This window comes from Physeter macrocephalus, unplaced genomic scaffold (assembly GCF_002837175.3).
Source record: "Physeter macrocephalus isolate SW-GA unplaced genomic scaffold, ASM283717v5 random_642, whole genome shotgun sequence".
Classification (NCBI taxonomy): Eukaryota; Metazoa; Chordata; class Mammalia; order Artiodactyla; family Physeteridae; genus Physeter; species Physeter macrocephalus.
Window position 1 is genome coordinate 18,361 of NW_021145805.1, and position 22,166 is coordinate 40,526.

Consider the following 22,166-nt stretch of genomic DNA (forward strand, 5'->3'; position numbering starts at 1 on the left):
CGAAGAGTAGCCCCCGCTTGCCGCAACTAGAGAAAGCCCGCGTGCAGCAATGAAGACCCAACGCGGCCAAAAATAATTAATTAATTAATTTAAAAAAAAAAACCTTCCCTGGGCCTGGGAAGCCACCTTTCCAGTTAACTTGTAGAGAGCCGCTTGTCCAGGTACTTGCAGACAGATCGGATTTTTCCAAGACACATACCCCAGAAGGAAGCATGGAAAGGACAAGGCCAGGCCAAAGATGGGGGCCCTACCCTGGGCCCCCCTGTGCTCCTCCACACATGCCAGAGCAACGAAGCCCATTGGGGGCCGGGAGCCTGCTGGTTGGATGGAGCTGTGGCTGCTTGCCAGGCCCAGCCGTGGGGCTAATGGACAGGACAGAATAATTAAATTCCATCTTTTTCTATATCACGGATCACAGAGAAAGCCAGATATTTTTTCAAGAACTTCTGCCAAGAGTTTTTATTGAAAAGTAATTTGAGTTTCTTCTTGGAGAGGGGCAGCCGTGCATGGGTGTCACGGCTGTAGAAACACAAATCCCCAAAGGACCGGCTGTGCTGAAGTTGCTCAGAGCACAGTGGTAGCTGGCCACCTCCACCCCCGACACCAGCAGTCCCTGGACTGCAGAGTTTTCCAGCAATGTTCAGAAACCCCCCGTGGGGAAAAGGGACAACACTGGTGAGTGAAACCAATTCACTAGTATTCATGAGTCACCTACAGGGTGAGAGGCAGAAATACCCTGGCATGTGTCCCTCCCTTTATGAGTGAGGATGATGAGATTCAGAGAGGTTCAGCAACGCACCCAAGGTCACACAGCTTGTCGATTAAAAGCCAGAATCAGAACCCAGGCCTTCCATTCCCATAAGGCCACGGTGGGCTGGGCTAGGTGCCCTGGCTGGGGCAGCAACTCTCAACGTGATGTGAAAACAGTGCCTGGACCATGGCTGGACATGGGTGAAGTTTGTGATTTCTTCACCCCACCATGGCCCTAAAGACTCTGCTGACCTAACTGGCCAAGTCTGTCTTCCTCCCTCTCTACCTCCACATCCAGCCCAGAGTTCAAGATTGCTGGGTCTTGTACCATGGCTGGATCACACCCCAAAGCATCTTTGCCCCAATGAAATCTAAAGAGGAATTATTGGAATTATTAAGTTAATTTAGCAAGGTTGATGGAATACAAAGACAGTTTATAAAAATCAACCATATTCCGGGACTTCCCTGGTGGTCCGGCAGTTAAGACTCTGCGCTCCCAATGCAGGAGGCCTGGTTTCGATTCCTGGTCAGGGAACTCGGTCACGCACGATGCAGCTAAAGATCCCGCAGGTCACAACTAAAAAGATCCTGCCTACAGCAACTAAGACCCAGCACAGCCAAATCCATAAATAAATAAAATAAAAAGCTTGCCTTCAATTAAAAAGAAAATCAACCATATTTCTATATATTGACAATAACATCATTCACAAAAGCATCAAATTATCTAGGAATAAATCTACTGAAAACTATAAAACGTCATTGAGAGAAATTAAAGAAGATCTAAATAAATGGAAAGATATGTTCATGGATTGGAAGGCCTTATATTATAGATGTTAACTCTCTCCCACTTGATCTATAAATTCAGTGCAGTCCCATTCAAATCTCAGAAGGCTTTGTGTATGTTGTGTGTGTGTGCGTGTAAATTTGCAAGTTGATTCTAAAATATATATGAAAATGCAAAGGTCCAAGAATAGCCAAGGCGATCTAGAACAAACAGAACAAAAGTGGAAGACTTTTAGGACCAGAAATGAAATCTATTATAAAACTACAGTAATTAAGACACTGTATTATTGGTGCAAAGATAGACAGAGAGACCCACACTTACACATTCACCTGGTTTATTAAAAAGGCACATATGAGTACAGGAGAGAAAGGATGGACTTTTCAATAAATGGTGCTGGGTCAATTGGACATCCAAATAGAAAAGTAAAATAAAAGAATCTGACCCCTAACCCACACTACACATGAAAGTCGATTTCAGATGGATTGTAGATCTAAATGTTAAAAGAAAAACAATACAGCTTTTTTTTTTTGCAGCGCAGTATGGCTTTCAGGGTCTTAGTTCCCCAGACCAGGCAGGGATCAAACCCATGCCCCGGCAGTGAAAGCTCCAAGTCCTAATCACTGGATCGCCAGGGAATTTCCAACAATAACGGTTTTAGAAAAAATAGGTAACTTACCTTCATGACCTCAGAATAGACAAAGGTTTCTTAGGACACAAAAAGCACTAACATTAAAGAAAGCTTTGATAAAATGGATCACATTACATTTAAGAATTTCTTTTCATCAGAATACATCATTAAGAGAATGAAGAGGCCTATCACCGAGTAGAAGAGGTCCTTGGAATACGTAAAACCACAAAATAAGATGCCAAATGATCCACCTGCCAATGCAGGGGACATGGGTTCGAGCCCTGGTCCGGGAAGATCCCACATGCCGTGGAGCAATTAAGCCCGTTCGCCACAACTACTGAGCTTGTGCTCTAGAGCCCGCGAGCCACAACTACTGAAGCTCGCGCGCCTAGAGCCCGTGCTCCACAGCAAGAGAAGCCACCGCAATGAGAAGCCCGCGCACCACAATGAAGAGTAGCCCCCGCTTGCAGCATCTAAAGAAAGCCCATGCGCAGCGACAAAGACCCAATGCAGCCAAAAATAAATAAATAAATAAATAAATAAATTTACTTATTTATTTTAAAAATAAATTTAAAAAAATAAAAACATCCTAGTGATGGTGAAGAAATTAAAAAAAAAACAAAAGAGCTTCCCTGGTGGCGCAGCGGTCAAGAACCCGCTTGCCAACGCAGGGAACACGGGTTCGAGCCCTGGTCTGGGAAGATCTCACATGCCGCGGAGCAACTAAGCCCGCGCACCACAATGAAGAGTAGCACCCGCTTGCAGCATCTAAAGAAAGCCCATGCGCAGCGACAAAGACCCAATGCAGCCAAAAATAAATAAATAAATAAATAAATAAATTTACTTATTTATTTTAAAAATAAATTTAAAAAAATAAAAACATCCTAGTGATGGTGAAGAAATTAAAAAAAAAACAAAAGAGCTTCCCTGGTGGCGCAGCGGTCAAGAACCCGCTTGCCAACGCAGGGAACACGGGTTCGAGCCCTGGTCTGGGAAGATCTCACATGCCGCGGAGCAACTAAGCCCATGCGCCACAACTAGTGAGCCTGTGCTCTAGAGCCCACGAGCCACAACTACTGAAGCCCGCGCGCCCTAGAGCCCGAGCTCCGCAACAAGAGAAGCCACCGCAATGAGAAGCCCGCGCACTGCAAAGAAGAGTAGCCCCCGCTCACAACTAGAGAAAGCCCGCGTGCAGCAACAAAGACCCAACGCAGCCAAAAATAAATAAAAATATAATAAATAAATTTTTTTTAAAAAGATGCCAAATGGCCCACAGTCATAGGCGAACTTATTAGCCGTATCAGGAAATGCAAATTAAACCACACCCACAAGAATGGCTAAAATTAAAGACTAACAATGCAAGTATCAGAGAGAGTATGAGCCACTGGAACTCTAAGAGAGCATCAATGGAATGTCCATGGAATAACCACATTTTTAAAATGTGGCAGTTTCTAATAGGGCTGAGTAGCAGCAATTCCATCTCTAGATACAAAAATGAATAAATCCTTTCACCAAAGATACGTGCAAGAATGAGCAGCGTTGCTCATGATAACCAAAAATTATAAATAATCCAAATTCCCATCGGTGGCCAACTGGGTAAATTGAATATTCACAAAATGGACTATTGACACAGTAAGAAGCGCACGCAAACCACGTGCAGCCGCGTGGATGAACTTCACAAAGATGACAGACACCCCCCGCCCCCACCAAAGAGCACACACTGTGTGAGTCCATTTATCGAAAGTTCCAGCACAGTCAGGACAGGTCAAAGGCAGTGGCCTGCGGGATAGCGGTTACCTTGGGGAGGGCAGTTACCAGAAGAGGCAGGAGAAGGGCTTCTAAGATGATGAAAATATTCTCTTTCTTGAGCTGGACGCTAGTACACAGGTGTGGTCAGTGTATGTAAAACATGTCAAGCTGCTGTCCTGCTCATCCTAAACCACCAACCTGACACGTCACCCTCCAATGCTCCCCGATGCCCTGAGGACAACCCCCACCCCTGGGATGGGCTACTTGCCAAGCTCTGAGCACCTCTAACTCTTCTAGGCCTTTAGCATTTGTCTGTCTTGTCATCGCATCTAGAAATGGCTTGCAACCACCCCATTGATCAGCGAATTCCTAGTGAAGCATCACCTCCTCCAGGAAGCCTTCCTTGACCACTCTAGGCAGATTCAGGCATCCACCTTCCCACCAATTGCCATGCATCCTGTGTACACCTTGCTGACAGCACTCGGCGGCGTGGACGGGAAACCTCCTGTGTACCCCTCTTCCCTGTGGGACCATGTCTCACCCATTCTCGTATTCTGAAAAATGGGGGCAGAATATTCCTCCATCATATGGGGCTGCAAAGATGCTCGTGTGTCCTCTTGGGAAGCAGCCGTGCCACCCTTGGGGAGGGGGTGAGCAGATCTGGAAGGGGACCCCCAGCTCATTGTCCAGGTAGCCCGCCTTGGAGGACCTCAGGGGGCCCCGGGGGAGGGAAGGGACTGCTCTCCTCCCACAGGGGGCCGTCTGTCCCAGGTGCACCCTGGCAGCTCTGTGCCGGGAGCTTCCTCACTGTACACGGCAAGCGCTGCAGCCCCTGAGCAGCTGTTTTCCATTTCCACCAAAGTCAGGAAAAGTGGAAGGGGTTTAAAGTAGAGATAAGGAAGATGTTTTGATGCTGAAGTTCATTATCTTCTGTCTTGTGTCATGGTGGGAGGGGAGGAAGGGAGGAAACGTTCTCTTCCGATTTCACAAGAGCAGAGGGTCTGGCCCATGTGGAGCCATGCAGGTCATAATAAGGATCAAAAGAAGAAAAAGCAACTGGAGTTCACGGAGCACTCAATCTGCCAGACGCTAATGGAAGGGCAAGACCTTGATGTACCGCTTTTCGTGTAAATTTGTCTAATTCCTGCAACAACCCAATGAGGGAAGAACCATTATTATCTCTGTTTTACAGATGAGGCAACCCAGGCACAGAGAGGTTAGGTAACTTGCGCAAAGTCACACAGCTAGTAGGTGCCAGGGCTGGATTCAAACCCAGGGAGTCAGGGGCTGCCATTGGCTCTTAGCCATCATCCTGGCAGCCTCAGGAACTGGCCTGCTGAAAACGCCTGAAGTCCCAGGGGGCTCCTTGGAGCCCTGCCCTCGGTGGCCCCCACCCTGCTGTCCTCTGGAAGTCCTACCCCCAGGGTTGTGGGGTAGGGCTCCACAGCCTTTCCCCAGATGCCACCCTGGCCCCTCACCCCAGCTGAGGGCACCACGGCATTTCCTTTCTAAACCATTAGGGCCCTCGACTTCCGCGGGGAAAAGACAGGAATTAAATAAATGCAATTCTTTAAGAAATGAGACCCTCCCCAAAAGTGAGTAGAGTCCCGCTGCTACGTAGGGATGACATGGTCCCTTTGACCCCTTCCCCAGAAGGCAGCTGGGCCCTATTGAGAAGAAACCCAATCTGGCAGTGGCATGGGGTGGGGACTGCGGGGCCAGAGGGGCTGGCACGCAGGGAGGGCCATCAGAGCAGCATCAGTGGCTCCAAGAGGGTCAGGGTCCTGCTGCTGGGGAGGGGGTGTGGGAGGGGGCATAGAGAGAGACCAACCCACAGGCCACGTCCCTGTACCAGAAGGCAGACTTTCAAGGGCGCGTGGGAGTGAGCACGTGTGGGTACACTCAGGTCTAAGGCAGGGGGTCTACATGGGAGTGTCTCGGCACATGGACATTTGTGTGCACATTGTGTCTGTGTCTCTGTCTGGTGCTATTTCTTTCTTTCTTCTTTTTGGCCGCACCACACGGCATGCGGGATCTCAGTTCCCAGATCAGGGATCGAACCCATGCCCCCTGCAGTGGAAGCGCAGAGTCTTAACCACTGGACCACCAGGGAAGTCCGTGTCTGGTCCTATTTCTGACACGTGGGTGGAAGCTCAGAAAGAGTCTCCATTTCCACGGGCCCCGGGATTTACAAAGCCCTTTCACATCTTTGACATCTCTTGGTACCTTTGTGGCCAGTGAGGCCCCACTCTCCATGGTCCCAATTAATAGCTGTGTTAAGGGCAGCTCAGAGTGGGAGAGGACCTCCCCCGGTCACACAGAACTGCAGTAAAAACCCCAATGTGTTCTGGGGAAGGCCAGGAACACTCCCACCCCACCTACACCCTGCATGGGGACCCAAATGAGCCAGAAGAGGCTGCAGGAGGAGGAGCTGTTAAATCCAGGGGGCTGGTCCCCTGCTCTGGGAGCATACGCCTTCCGATGGACCAGGAATGGGGTCAGCATTAGGAACTGTGCTGTGTGTCCTCAGGCAGAGTGCAGCCCTCTCTGGGCCTCAGCTTCCCATCAGTCAGATGCAGGGATGGACTGGATGCTCCCTTTCAGCCTTTTGTTCTCTGAGTCAGTAACCGTAACTGGAGCCAGAAGGCACATCAGCTGTGCATCCACCTTTCCCCTTCTCTCTCCTGTGGGAAAAGGAGCCAGGCTTTGCTTCCTGCAAGCAAATGGATCATATCACGGTGGCCCGTTCCCTGGCTTCTGTGGTGAAATGTGATCCCCTGGGAAGCATCCTGTTGGGCTGGAGAGGCCACTTGGTAGGTTCAGGTAATCCACAGCCCAGGTGAGGAGCAGAGGCCCTGGTTCCACCTTGGCTCACCAGCTCCCCATCACTGGGCCCTCAGCTTTCCTCCGCAATAAAATGGGACAACAGTCCCTGCCCTGTGTATTCATGAGGCCCAATCCAGACCTTTGCCATGGGCTTTGGTACTCGCGCTTGCGCAGAAAGGATACGCAGGAAGGGACAAAATCTCCTGGGTCCATGCTGGGCGGGGCAGTTGCTTGGATATCCAGAAGCCGTCAGGAGGACAGCACAGCCGGAGACAGCACAGCATCCTCGGGACCCTCCAGGCAGCAAAGATCCAGCCTTCTGGCCAGCAAAGCCTTTGGTATTTGGACCATTTTGGAGAGAAGCTCATCTAAGAAGTACCTGACTGCCCAGCCCTCAGAGTGGAGGGATACAGCACACCTGTGCTGACCACTCACAGGGCACCCAAGTGTGGAGGGCACTCACCCCTGAAATGAATGTCTCCACTGCACCCCTCCGTCCGCCCTCACTAACCACCGGGATTCCTGAACCCTGGATTCTGGGTCTGGATTCCCGCTCTCCCTGAGTCCTTTCTGTGTCGATGATGACGTAGTAACGAAAGCCGTACTTCCTGGGCATCTCTAACGCTCTCCGGGCGTCACCATGTGCATTACGCATCCTCCTCATAGGTGTTTTGGTTCCTCTGTTACAGATGATGAAAACGGAGACTCTGAGAGGTTATGAAGTTGCCCCAGGCCCCACAGGCGGGGTCAGGAACCAGATCAGAGATGCTCCAAAGCCAGTGCTCTTTCCTTAACTATTCCTGGCTTCTGATTGCTCTGGCCACACTGGAAACCTCCTAAGCAAGGGAGTTAGAACTGTAGCGTCGGTGAGTGCACCCAAGAGAAGTGTGTGCGCTTTAGTGCCTGGACCTGGGGCCCCCTGAGGCTGCTCTATCCTTGTCATGGCTGTCTCTGGACAGGTGAGTTATAGCAGGTGATGGCAGGTTTGCTCGACAAAATGAATGACTTTCTCATCAGCACTGCTCCCAACGGGCGGTGGAGTGGCTTTCCTTCAGGCTGGCATGACTGGGAGAAGTCTGTCCCCAGAAATCCACGGCGTGAGAATGGAACAGCCAGAATCCCGCAGGATAAAGGACTTCTTGGTCCTTGGTGGGGGCTGGAGTAGGGTCCCCACAGCTGGGGGGTGCTTGGATGAAGGTGGCTGTGGGACCATTTGCTCAGCGGAGCGATTTCCAGCCTTCCAGGAACATCCCTCAGGACTTAAAGGGAGTTTTATCACAACAGAAATAAGAGATCCAGTATCTTCAGCCATTTGGGGGATCGAGAAACTGGGGGGAGGGTCATCCCTGCATATGTTTTATCTTTCAGGGTTCAGTGATCCAGCTGCTTCTTTTGGTTGGATTTCTGAGGTTCGTGTTCTTAATCTGAAGTTATTGTTTGAAGTGCTCTTCCTCTTTTTTCCTCATCCAGAAAGAAATCATAAATATCTCCAGGGTCCCACAAAGCTGGCAGGCAGCCTTGCCTGGATCTGAAAGCTGACACCAGGCACAGCCCAGGGAGACGAGCTCTGATTCCCGATCCTCTTGGACATGTGGCGTCAGTACTGCCACCATCACTCTGTGTCAGTGGGAAAGAATCCCTTTTAACAAGGCTCCAAGCCCAAGGTCAAGGTTCAGGGGCCATAAAGCAAAGCTGGCTGACCGAGAGCCTCCAGAATATGGGAGGGGCTGCCTGACTCTGCTGGGTAGAGCGCCCACAGCCTTGGCCCCGGGCTGGGGCCTTCCCCTCCTGCAGCGCTGGTCCAGGCTCAGGAGAGGTGATGAGCTCTCTTGGGGAAACAGATGAGGTGCCCCAAAGACAGCGAGAAGGGGCCATAGTCACTTTGGTCTTGGGGCTTTCAGAGGAAAATGGTGGCAGAATTCAAAGTCCCCCGGCGGGAGTTCTGGACGGGGCAGTGCATCAGAGGAAGCCCAGGCAAAGAGGCCTGGGAATCAGCTCTGACGGTTCCCTGCATGCACCTGGGCAGGCCCCTTCCCCTCTTGGGGTCTCTATCCCTCCAAAGGCAAGGGGAAGGCCCAAGGTAGCTTCAGCTTTTATTCAGGGGTCATCTGGGCTCCAGGAAAGGCCTTGGTCTCTTCATGGCACCATCTGCCTCTTGATGGTTGTTTAGGGGAGCTGGGACATGAGCGTGGGATGCTTCCTCTGACACCAGGTCCCCTGAGTTCTCTATAAGAGGTCGAATCTCAGTCTGGAGGACCATGGGCCTGACCTCATGTTGGAGAGGGCCCAGAGCAGCAGTTATCAAATGCCCTTTTTTTTTTTTTTTTTTTGGCTGTGCCCCACGGCATGCAGGATCTCAGTTCCCTGACCAGGGATCAAACCCGTGCCGCCTGCAATGGAAGCACAGAGTCTTAACCACTGGACCGCCAGGGAAGTCCCATCAAATGCCTTTTTAAAAGGAAGAAGTCTTTTTCCTACACACAGTGGCTTCTGGGACCCCAAAGGTAACAAATCAAAGAGAGGCTGCTCCGACTGCAGGGGGTGGGAGCCCGGCGCCCCCACATCAGCCACCATCTGCCCCCTGCGTTCAAGGTGGGCAAGAGGTAGATGGGTCTCGGTATCCCCACCCCCGGTTCTCAGACACCCAAGGGAACAGCATGTGATGAGGCCCGTCCCACGTCCAGTGGGGAACGTAGCGCCCGCACAGAAGCTTCCTGCTTCGTGACAGGGGGCAGTCTGGACTCAGCTCCCCCAGGCAATGTCTGGGGCTTACATTCTTCCGGGCCTGGCCTGACCCCTCCCTCAGGGGCCACCATGCACTGGTCAGCTGCCCCTCCACCCTCCTAGCCAGGAGTGGGTCTAGCTGGAGCCCAGGCCCACGTGGCCTCCTGTCGAGACACGGAGGGAGGAGGAGTGGGCAGGTGACAAGACTCCTGACTCCCAGGGTCAGACCTGGACTGCATCCTTGCCAACAGGAGGAGGTTGTCATGGCAACTAAAGGACCACTTGAGATGGGGCCAGTCTCCTCATCAGGCACAGACCTTCACTGAGGATGGATTTTTCTGCTAATTGCCTGTAGTTTCCAGCCCCTGATCTGACTTTCTAGATCACAAGTCACACACCATCTTACTCTTTCTTAGAGACACTTTCCCTCCGCCTACTGTCCCAATAGCTTAAAACACATTCGAACAACAGAAAGGCGTTTGTGCAGGATTTACAGTGTTTGCCTAATAGCTCAAGGCTTAGTCATCTCTCTGGGCCCTGCCCCTCGACAACCTGTGTTACCTTGGGGAAGTTACTTAATTCTGAACTTCAGCTGCTTTGGCCCAAAAGATGAGGATAATCAAGACCACCTCCTAGGGCCCTGAACCGGTTAGAGAGAATGCAGGATCAGCACAGAGTGCGTGCAGAGAAAAGGCAGCTATTATCTGTACTCATATTAGAAAGCAAATCTCCCATACAATTGTAAAGACCAGAAGGGTCTTAGGGTTATCTCACCGGGCCCTTTCTTTTAACAGATGAGAAAAGAGATCTGGGGTGGTAAGTGGTTCATGGCCACAGTCACACATTTGAGGTGGTGGCCCACCCAGGGCCAAAACCCAGTTCTGGGTATGTACCTTTTCACCTTCCCAGGGCAGGCACCTCATTACTCCCCCTTAGTCATTTACACCATAGTAAGAATGAGTCCATACACTACCACTGGGAGCACAACACCTTACAAAGCACTCTGCCATCCCTCTCTCCTGCCAGAAGAGCCTAAGAGGAAGATAATATAATCCCCATAATTAAGGAGGAGCAAGATGGTCCAGCCCAGAAAGGTAAAAATGTGGCCCAGGATCTGGAAATGCCAATCCTCCTTGCTCAGCAGTTCCATCTGCGTGCAGATTAGAGGAGGGGGACGAGAAACCTTCTGCTCAGCCACGGAGTGTGGTTACTGGGTCGGGGTTCTTATTGGCCACGTTTTCCCGCCTCCAGATCCTGGTCGGGAGAAGTTTCTTTTTCATGAACAGGGCTCATGTCCACACTGGCCCTACCCCAGGCTCCTGGGAGCCCCGCTGGACTCACCAAGGGGCAGATGGGAGAAGGCTCGGGCCAGAAGCAGAGCCATTGCAGGGGAGGTGAGGGAACCCCAGAGGCTGGCCTCGGTGTCTGATGCCTGCTCCCTGCTCACAGCTGGGCTGCAGTATGCGGGGAGGGAGAGCCCCACGCTCCTCCCTTCAGCGTCTCTGAGCTTTAGGGATATGGGGGGCGGGGCGGGGCAGGCGGACCAGGGAGTCTGGCCGATTCTAAGGAAGCGGTCTCGCAGAACCCAAGGGCCTGGGGTGGAGGGGCAAAGAGTGGAGCGAGGAGGGGCTGGGATAGGACCCAAACAGCACCGCTTTGGGACCACTCACCGTCCCAGCCAGAGCCAAGTCCAAGGACGAAAGGAGTCTGGAATGAGACTCCCTACTGGGAGTGCGGGGCACCCGGTCTCCTTTTCCTCTAACACCGCCCCGTCAGCCCAGTATCCAGGAGCCCCAAGAGGCAGCGTCCAAGACTACAAAAGTCTGCCCATCTGGTGGGTGTGAAATGCTATCTCATTGTGGTCTGAATTTGCATTTTCCACACCGCTAATGAGGCTGAACATCTTTTCACAGGTTTTGGAGCCATTTCTCCCCAGCGCCTCCCCTCCAGCCGTGAAAGGCCTGTCTGTGTTCTTGACCCATTTATCTATTGGATTCTTCTATCTTTTCCATATTGATTCACGTGAGTTCTTTCTGTATTTCTGATACCAACCCGTTGTCAATTTTACGCATTGCAAGTATCTCCTCCCAGTCTGTGGCTTGTGTTTTTGCCTTTGGTAAGGCTGCCTTTTGTCAGAGAGAAGTTTCCCAAACTACTTTTTTTTTTTTTTTTGCCACGCTGTGAGGCATGCGGGATGGTAGTTCCCCTGACCAGGGAATGAACCCGTGCCCCCTGCATTGGGAGCTCGGAGCCTTAACCACTGGACCACCAGGGAAGTCCCCCAAACTATTTGCTTTTAATTCCTTTAAAGGTATCAGGTGGAGTCGTGATAGTTACCTCCCTATCCCGTTCACAACTTTAAAGGGGCAATTCTAACGACTCACTCATACTAGCGTGATATTGACTGACTCGGTAGCCGAGTTCTACAAGGCCAGAAGTTCCTTCCTCTACCTTGTTTGCCAGGAGTTTCCATCACGGATAGGTGTTGAATTGTATCTCTTAAACTGTTAGTGAGCTGAATCACATGAAACGATTTTCTAAATTCTCCTTGGTCACAATCTATTACTTTTTGTGCATGGCCAGATTTAAATAGCTAATATTTTCTTTCGGATTTTTCACTGGACTCATCTATAGCTCCAACCCAGAACCAACTTGGTGGTCCCAGAACTAGGGTGACTTTCAGTCCTGAACCTGTGGGAGGTTGAAGCCCAAGGCTTTGGTTTCTCAGGCTTATTTGTCCCCTTCCAAAGTCCAGACAGACAAGCTTCCTCGTTACCGCAAGCCAGGGGTGGACTTTTCCTGTCTCCTCTTTCACTACGTCTCAGCTATTGCACCCCGTAACACAGGAGCCCACCCTTTCCCCCTGTTTTGGCTCAGGTATAAAACTTGGTCCCAGATTCCCAGGACCCACTTCCCCGCCTACCACGGGCAGTCACAGCGACAGCGTCAGACCCTCTGCTTCCTTAGCTTACTGGGCACCGGAGCTTGAGGGGGCCACAGAGCCTGGATGGATCCTGCGGGCCCCCGCTTGGTCTCTGCCCTGGACGGGAGGCACAGAAGCACCGGCAACCTCTTCCCTGCTTTTTTTCAAGCTGAAGTTCTATGTAAAATGTAAAAGAAATGGTTCTTGAAAATGCTGATGAATGAGGCAAAAGGATACAATCTTCCTCCTAGCCAACCAGCCGATCCAAGCACAGGGTAATAATACGTAGTACTTAAGTGCTGGTAGAATTCACAGTCGTCTGATGTTAAGAGGTCACCTGGGCCTGGATTATGGAGAGATTCTCAGTGTGTGAGCTCTGCCCTGGGTTCACACCTTTATGAACAAGGGCTCCTGCTACTGGCCAGAGCCAATTCCCTTGGGCCCAAAGTTCCTTTATGTAGCATACACATATATTATATATATATATGTGCATATATTCACACACATATATACACACACATATACATCCCCAAGGACTGATGTCCAAGCTCTGAATGAGCATGAGGCATCTGATGCTGGGATCACACACACACACGAACGTGCACGCACATACACACACAGGCACACACATGCACATATACTCACAACACACGTGCAGGTGCCCACACAGATACACTATACATCATGACACTCTCTGAAGTCTTCCTTTTTCTTTTTTTTTTTTTGGCTGAGACTTGTGGCTCGTGGCATCTTAGTTCCCAGGCCAGGGATTGAACCCAGGTCCCCGGCAGTGAAAGCACTGAGTTCTAACCGCTGGACCGCCAGGAGAGTCCCTGAAGCCTTCCATATAGGACACTGCAGGTTGAGACTTGACTCAAAAGCCAAGAGTTGGGACACCCATCCATCCAGCCCCGAGGCCTGTGGCATGTGAGGGTCTGGGGGAGCCAGGCAGAAACAGCAGCCAGCTCTGGGAGGCAGGCCTGAGGCTGTATGTGAAGCGGGAGGCCAGGTTTCAGCACCCATCAGCTCCCAGAGCATTCCCCAGATGGCAATGACCCTGGAAAATTCCGGAACACAGAACTGGGCACTCACAACTGCCCAACATTGGGAGAAATAGATAGTAAATGACCTCACAGATATTCATTTGGCAAACACTGCCCAGGACCCTGGCACTGGCCCTGGCATTCAAGATTCAGGGAGTGAGAACACAGACCCAGCCCTTGAAAGTTCCATGACCCTGGGAGAGGCAACGTACAGGACCATTATAACAGCGAGCCAAGGAAGCCAAGGGGGTGGGGCAGGGTAGTCAAGGAGGGCTTCCTGAGGGTGGCGGCCAGAATATAAAGAGTAAGTCGGAATTACTGGGAAGGGAAAGTGGTACTTAGGTAGTTTCCAAATCTAACTTGGTTCATAATTCCCCAGACTGATGCTGGGAATCCAAGGCTCCAGCTCAGGCGTGCCCAGGGCTCCACCAGGTGCCCATTGGTCCAAAGCAGTAGGATCTCTCACCGACCGTAGAACCTCTTTCCCAAGAAGTGGGGCTGGTCTGCATTCCCAGGAGTCCATGATGGCTGTAACCATAGTTGGTCCCTCAACGACCACTGAGGCTAAACTCTATCTTATCTAGATGGGGACAATGGCCCAGTGAGGGTAGGAATCTACCCAAGAAAGCCCAGCCAGTCAAGAGCATAGCTGGACCAGAGCCTGGGGCCCACACGCCAGCTCCAGAAGGGCTCAGGCCTCTGCAAGTTCTCCATCCTGTAGCTGTCCTCAGCCCCGTCGGGGTTCCTCAGGCTGTTACCAGCTCCCTTAAGGAAAGTCTCAAATTCTCTGGACAACGGGCTCCCCATCACCTGTGGTGTCAAGTGCAAACCCCTCAGCTTGCCCTTCAACACCCTCACAGAGTGGCTCTGGACGCCCCCAGCCCGAATCCCCCACCTGTCACCTTCCCCACATCCTCCCTCTGCATCACGTCGCATGGCCTGCAGTTCCCAGGACGGACCTTGGCCTTCTCTGGCTCCTGAACTTTGCACATCAACTCTGTGACAGGGCCCTCCTTGATCCCACTGACAGACGCCTCAATCACGGCCGAGCAATGGACCTGGAAGGACTGGGGCCCCATGTTGGGAGGTTGGTGGTCTCGGGGGACTTTGAGGAAACCATTGCTCCTTGATGCTTTGGGCAGGGTTGGGCTGTGCCCATATTTAGCACCACTGTTTATGAGCCGACTGCAGCCCCCTCCAGGACAAGACATGGAGACTACGGTTTTGATCAAAGGCTACAGAACCCAGACCAAGTGCAAATACAAGGAGGCACCAAAGCATCCTTCACTTTTTGAAAAAGGAGGAGGAAGAATTTTACCTTGAATAAAGATAAAAAATAGACTCAGCAGATGCAAACTATTATATATATAGGATGGATAAACAACAAGGTCCTACTGTATAGCACAGGGAACTAGAATGTCCTGTGATAAACCGTAACGGAAAAGAATATGAAAAAGAATGTGTGTGTGAATATATATATATGTATATATATATATATATATATATATCTGAATCACTTTGCTGTACAGCAGAAATTAACACAACATTGTAAATCAACTATATTTCAATAAAATAAATTTTTAAAAATGAGACAGACTCAGAGACTCAAAGAAGAAATGGGAGTTAGACAAGATCACCCAAAAGAAGCCAGGGCTCGCACCCCACCTGCCCACCTCCCAGGACAATGCTCTTTCCTCGATCCACACTGCCCACCCCGCCCCAGGCCAGGGGGGCTGGAGCTGGGATCCTCAGATGGACAGCCAGCACTGCTGGACCAGCCATCTGCAGGCCGCAGAACCCCTGCAAGCCTGCAAGGGGACAGCACCTCCAAGCTTCGTGACCTGATGATAAGAAGACGTCTCGAGAAGCATCTCCATGCTTCTGTCTCCACACCTGGCCAGGAAGGGCTGCCTCCAGCTCTGTGAGTTCTTGGAGGCCCAGCAGCAGAGCCCAGCTGGGGCTCTGGGCAGCTGCAAAAGCTCCGTAGCTGGAGTCCTTGTGGGTCCGCGAAGTGAGGGAGCACCAGTCTGCTCCATTCTGGGAAGTGCGGGAGACCGGGCAGCAGGCCGGCATCACATCGCCAAGGCCGTGAACCTGGAGGGTCTGGGGCTGGTGGGGAGGAGGGAACGGCTGGTCAGGGGGGGTCCACATCCCACGCCCCATCCTCCAGCAGGCGGCCGAGGGCTCTGGGTCACTAAAGCTATTGGGGCTTAGGGAGAGGAAAAGGACCGCACACTGAGGCCAGGAACAGAGGAGCCCTCAGGAGAATACGTCTATTGGAAAGGCAGGGGGTTATTCCCCTAAATGTATCACCCAGTCACGCTCGGCAGGGTGCAGGATGCTCACTCAGCTCAGCAGGGCTCAGCAGCTGTGCCAAGGCCAGTAGGGGGCTCCAGGCAGGATGGGAACCCAGGATGCGTCTCCCTCCACCGTTCACACGTTCAACCTTCCATCGTCCGTTTATGCAACAGATGCTCTACTGTGTCCTGCCGCGGGTCAGGGGCTACGGCACATAGTAGCCAGTGGGTCCAGCATGCTCCTTGACCTTGAGTCTGATGGAGGAGACATGGGGTCCGCCGGGCAGCTCCTGTGATGTCCCATGTGCTGTCATAGTAGCAGTGATGGGCCACTTGAGAACACGGAGACATGATTTGTCAGCAGAGGCCCCCAGAGCGGGAGCAAGCAAGTGAAGATGGCAGGGACACTGGTTAGGGGAAAGGCCGGCCCGGGCAGGGGCCCCAGAGCACAGAGAGCCCAGCACGTCCCGGGTCAGGGCAGCTAGAACACGGGCCCCGGTCTCATCATGCCGGGCCTTGCACGCCTGCTAAGGTGCCTGGGATTTATCCTCAGAGTGGCAGAAGCAGACGAACCATTTAAAAGGGGGAATAAGAAGCAGCAGAGGCTTCACCATGAAGCTTAGGCTTCTGGAACCTTCCCTTGCAAGGGGTCCTTCAAGAGAGAAACTCTAGGCAATGTGTTCACACGCTCACAGGTTTTTGTAAAATTCACCAAAGTAAGAGTTTTCTATGTATTCTTTTAATTTAAAAGCCCCTCAAATTGGATAAGCTTCAGGGCCCGTGAACCTGGATCTGCCCCTGGACGATGAGATCAGATCTGGTTGTTAGAAGGTGCTCCCGGCATAAGATGTACGACACCAGGGGTGAGGCCCCAGCGTGAGCGATGGACCTTGGGTGATTAGGGTGTGTCCGTGTAGGTTCATCCATTGTGACAAATCCACCCGTCTAGTGGGGGAGGCTGTGAATGGGTGGTGGCAGGGGATACAAGGGAACTCTGTGCTTCAGTCCAATTTTGCTGTGACCCTAAAGCTGCTCTGAAAAAAATTAAGTCTTTAAAAAAAAACAATTGCTGGGGAATTCCCTGGTGGTCCAGTGGGTAGGACGCTTCCACTGCGGGGGGCATGGGTTCCATCCCTGGTCGGGGAATCAGATCCAGCAAGCCGTGCAGCGTGGCCAAAAATAAATAAATAAATTAATTTTAAAAAATTGCTGTTGGATGGTGCTGCCAGGCCGAGTGTGGGAGGTGGACGGGGTCCACTTTCTTAGAAGAGGGTCTTGCCCACTTTTTCTGGACACACAGTAGGGTGTTCCGGGAACGCTTGCTGATGGAGTGAGACCTGCCCCCTTCCCTTTGGGAAAACTTTTCCCAGCCCTGCACTTAGGTGGGTTTCAAATGCTGAGGGCATTTCCTGTAGACAAGCAAGATTCCCATCACTCGCTCAGCCCCCTGTGGCCGGTGACCGTGACACCTCCCAGGCCCACACCTGACCCCATGGGACGGGGCAGCTGCAGGGAGCTGGTGACAGAGCCTGGCCTGGGAAGACCAATGACATCTAATATTCAGTCTGACATCATCTGGCTGCAGTTCCCAGAGACTAAAATTAGGCCAAGGAAATTTAGGATGCTGCTTCAGATTTCCAAAAAAAACAGGGGTGGGGGCCAGAAAATGGATCATAAAAGAATTTTTGTGACTCAGTCCCAGCTAGGGAAAACAGACATGAGCTCCACTTATGGGAAGAGGTAGAGGAATCTTTTATCCATTCACTATAAAGGGAGACCCAAGCTCCCTGAGCTAGCACACCCCCACTAGGGGTTTCCTGGTTTAGCCCCACTTCACCAGTGGACCCGAGAGATGCCAGGCCCTGTCCAGGGTCAGCTGGAAGCTGGCTGGGCTCCATCTTGAGCCCAACTCCTCCATACAGTGCTCTGCCCCCAAGGACAGAGTTCCTTTGGGTTTCTTCCCCAGTTATGAGGGATGGGGGTGGGGTCCCAAAAGTCCTGCAGCTCCGTCAGAACTTAGTGTGTTTACCCCCAAGGATCAGCTGAGAAAGGTCTGGGCCACTCTAGTGGGTGGGCAAGTGCCTGAGAATTTGTGGGGTTTCTGTGGCTTTTTTGGTTTGTTTTTCTATAAATCTATTTATTTTATTTATTTATCTTTGGCTGCATTGAGTCTTTGTTGCTGCGTGCGGGCTTCCTCTAGTTGTGGCGAGTGGGGGCACTCTTCGTTGCGGGGCACGGGCTCTAGGTGCACGGGCTTCAGTAGTTGTGGCGCACGGGTTTAGCTGCTCCGCGGCATGTGGGATCTTCCTGGACCAGGGCTCAAACCCGTGTCCTCTGCCTTGGCAGGCGGATTCTTGACCACTGAGCCACCAGGGAAGTCCCAAGGGCCTGAGAATTTGAAAAGTGACCCTTATCCCATGTGAAATGAGACCCGGCAAGGATTAGGGGGGTCTCTCCTTGTTTCACTGAGGCTGAAGGACCTTGGATGCAGGCTTCTTAATGAGAGATCAGGGAACCCTCGAAGGTTTTCAGTCTCTGAACCCTTGGAAACTGTAAGCAAGATGATCCGTCCTGGGCATGTTTTAGAAGAAACTGTCTGAAGTTTTGTCTAATTCTCAGAGTTGGGGATCCATGACCCCACTAAATGTTAAGACCACTGCCTTGATTGTCCAGTTCAATCTCTCCTCTTACAGATGAGGAAGGAGGGAAGATTGGTTGGAGTTGCTGAAACACACACATGCAGGTCAAAAACAGGTAGAAAGATGGAGCGGAGGAAATATCAGGGCAGAAAATGGAGCCAGGGGTAAGTGAGGGGATGAAAAATGGAACTGGGAAAACCACCACAACTGTCAACCGTTCGATAGTATGGGGCTCTAGGCTTTCTAAAAGGTAAGACAGAGAATCACATCCCTAGAACAGAAACCACCAGCTGCTGGAGAAAACGGAACTTGCACTTCTGGCAAAGGTCTGAGGAGCTCCTTCAGGGGCCTCCCAAAAAGGAGGGTAAGTGGAAAGGTGACGTCTCCAATGCCTCCGCAGCAGAAAGCCATATCGGCACATAAGGAGCCTCTCCCAGGACCTCCCAAGGCCTCTAAAAGCAAACCTGGGCAAGGCAGCCCCCTTACCTGTCCTGCGGGCCGTTCTACTGCCCTCACATGGTTATGGTGAGAATTACAGGCACCAGCTGGCATGAATCCCCACCCCACACCGAGCCAGGCCCAGAGCAGGCAGGAGCTGTATACAGATGTGAGTTTTCTTCCTCAAAATGAAAAGAACAGGGACTTCCCTGGTGGCACAGTGGTTAGGAATCCGCCTGCCAATGCAGGGGACATGGGTTCGAGCCCTGGTCCAGGAGGATCCCACATGCCATGGAGCCACTAAGCCTCTGTGCCACAACTACTGAGCCTGCGCTCTAGAGCCCACGAGCCACAACTACTGAGTCTGCGTGCCACAACTACTGAAGCCTGTGCCTAGAGCCCGTGCTCCGCAACAAGAGAAGCCGCCGCAATGAGAAGCCCGCGCACCACCACGAAGAGGAGCCCCCGCTCGCCGCACCTGGAGAAAGCCCGCGCGCGGCAACGAAGACCCAACGCAGCCATAAATAAATAAATAAATAAATAAATAAATAAATAATTTTTAAAAATGAAAAGAACAGGACAAGTCACCATCGAGAACTGTTGGAAGGTAGGGAAAAGCCAGGTGGGCAACTGTTAGGAATTTTCTGGCATCTTCAGGACTGCACTTATTTCGAGAGCATCCCCCAACAGAACTGTAACCCTGGCAGCGCAGCAGAGACTTGGGTCTGTTTGGGGGATTTCATTTCCAACTTACTGGGCAAATGCTTCCAGAGTTGCAGAATAAATAAACAGGGAGGCGGATGGGAAAACTAACATCCTCCACCCACACCCCCAAACAGCAGATTGAAAGTCTGACTCCTACGCAGGGGCTACGGAAGACTGCAGACCCGGAAGATTATCAGTAGCTCCACCAACGGGAAAGAGAAATGTGCTCTCTGAAAAAGCCAGAGAGGGATCAGCAGTAAGTGGGAGTCAGGAAAGGGCGATACCCCTCCACACTGGCAGAGCCAACTCACAGCTGGTCTGCCCACAGCAATTACAACTCAGAACACGGAGCCCTTGAGGCAGCCACACAGCCTCAGCGTTGAGCAAGCCCAAGGATTCATTTCCTAAACAAGGAAATGGAGGCTCAGAGAGCCTAAGGCCTTCCCCACAGCACACGCTGGGAAGTGGCAGAGCCAGGGAAAGAACCCAGGCCTTTACAAAAGCCAGAGCCATAAGTCTCGGCCAACTGATTTTCATCGAGGGTTCCAAGATCGTTCAACGGGGAAAGAATAGTCTCTTCCACAAACGGTGCTGGGAACACTGGATATCCACATGCAAAGAATGAAGTTAGACCCCCACCTCCCACTATATACAAAAATTAACTTGAAGTGGATCAACGACCTAAATGTAAAGCTGAAACCATAAAACTCTTAGAAGAAAACACAGGGTGAGCCTACCTGACCTTGGATTTGGCAATAAATTCTTCGATATGACACCAAAAGCACAAGCAACAAATGAGAAAATAGATAAACCGGGCTTCATCAAAATTAAAAATGTCTGTGCATCAAGGGACATTATCAAGAAAGTGAAAAGACTACCTACAGAATGGGAAAAGTAGTTGCAAATCCTATATCTGAAGAGGGTCTAGTGTCCAAAATATCTCGCAACTCAACAACAAAAAGACAAACAACCCAATTTAAAAAAGAGCAAAGGGGCTTCCCTGGTGGCGCAGTGGTTAAGAATCCGCCTGCCGATGCAGGGGACACGGGTTCGAGCCCCGGTCCGGGAGGATCCCACATGCCGCGGGGCAACTGGGCCCGTGAGCCACAACCACTAAGCCTGCGCGTCCGGAGCCTGTGCTCCGCAACAAGAGAGGCCGCGACAGTGAGAGGCCCGTGCACCGCGATGAAGGGTGGCCCCCACTCGACGCAACTAGAGAAAGCCCTCGCACAGAAACGAAGGTCCAACACAGCCAAAAATAAATAAATAAATAAAAAGAGCAAAGGACCTGAATAGATAGTTCTCCTAAGAAGATACACAAATGGGCAACAAGCACACAAAAAGATGCTCAACATCATTAGTTATTAGGAAAACACAAATCAAAACCACAATGAGCGACCACTTCACACCCTCTATGATAGTTAATAATAAAAAAATTTTGGAGGAATTCCCCAACGGTCCAGTGGTTAAGACCCTCCGCTTTCATCGCCGAGGGCGTGGGTTTGATCCCTGGTCGGGGAACTAAGATCCCACAAGCCTCACGGTGTGGCAAAAAAAAAAGGGAAAAACAAAACAAAACAGAAAATAGCAAGTGTGTACGAGGACGTGGAGAAATTTGGAACCCGTGTACATTGCTGCTGGGAATGAAAAATGGTCCAGTTGCTATGGAGAACAGTTTGCTGGTTATTCATTAAGGTGAACAAAGAACTACCTTATGACTTAGTGTAACAGGGAAGAGCTAAATCAGACTCCATGTTGGATCTATTTCTTTGACTTTAACTTTTGCTTTTCGTTGCTTTTGTTATTGTAATCGTACATCATGGCCTGCCTCAGGGAACCCTGCCCACCTGTGAACTGGCTGCAAGAAAAAAGAAACGAACACATCCCCTCACCGAGGCTGGTCATTCCAGGACATGTTTTGCAAGACTGATGGCCCTTGTACTTTACTTCCTCACCACCTCTCCCTCTCTGATCTATGAAACAACCTGGCACCCAGACCCAGATAAGACGGTTTTTCAGCGACACTAGTCTGCCATCGTCTCGGTCTGCCGGCTTTCACAATAAAGTCGTATTCCTTGCCTCGGCACCTCGTCTCCGATTCATTGGCCTGTCGCCCGGCAAGCAGAGCAAGCTTAGACTCGGTAACAAATTCGGCTTGGCCAGCCAGGAGCCTTGCTGCCTAGCTGGTCCCGCTCAGGGAATGTTGGGGCGAGGCCCTAGCAGCTGCCAGGACCATTTGTCCCGAGGATCTTCCCTTCAAAGTTCCCTTGAAGTGGCACCAGGTACCCCAGCACTTGGCAGTTGAGGCAAGGAACCGAGAAACTTCCATTTGGGGAACTTCGGTTCCACCTGGGGCTACAAGTCGACGGACTCGATTCGATTCTGGGGTGTAAGTCGCTCTGGCCTGCACGCTGGGAACATATTCCCCCTTCAGTCTGGGCTTTTCCTTTACGGGAAAGCAGATGTGGTCGGGGTACCTGCTGGAGGGGGGAACTGTTGTTGGACTCTACCTGATTCTGGGAACTGGTTCACTGGGAACTAGTTCGTTGGTTTTGTAGGGTACGTCTGCCCGATCTGGGAACGGGTTCGTTGGTCTTGTCTTGGTTTTGTCTTGGTTTCGTGTGCATAAGTGCTAGAATTTGTGCCTTTTGTGTTGGAAT

The 22,166-nt window shown here is 51.4% G+C and overlaps 1 protein-coding gene across 1 annotated transcript in view; it reads right to left on the reverse strand.

The window, feature by feature from the left end:
• The window catches only part of COL26A1 (collagen type XXVI alpha 1 chain), a gene marked incomplete at its 3' end in the record, with an annotated part of 31,803 nt that extends 17,297 nt beyond the window's left edge, over positions 1-14,506 (reverse strand). The window contains exon 1 of the mRNA XM_028485687.1: positions 14,323-14,506. Within this exon, the coding sequence (XP_028341488.1) occupies positions 14,323-14,506 (184 nt within the window). The remainder of the gene's footprint in view (positions 1-14,322) is intronic.
• Between the last annotated feature and the right edge of the window lie 7,660 nt (positions 14,507-22,166).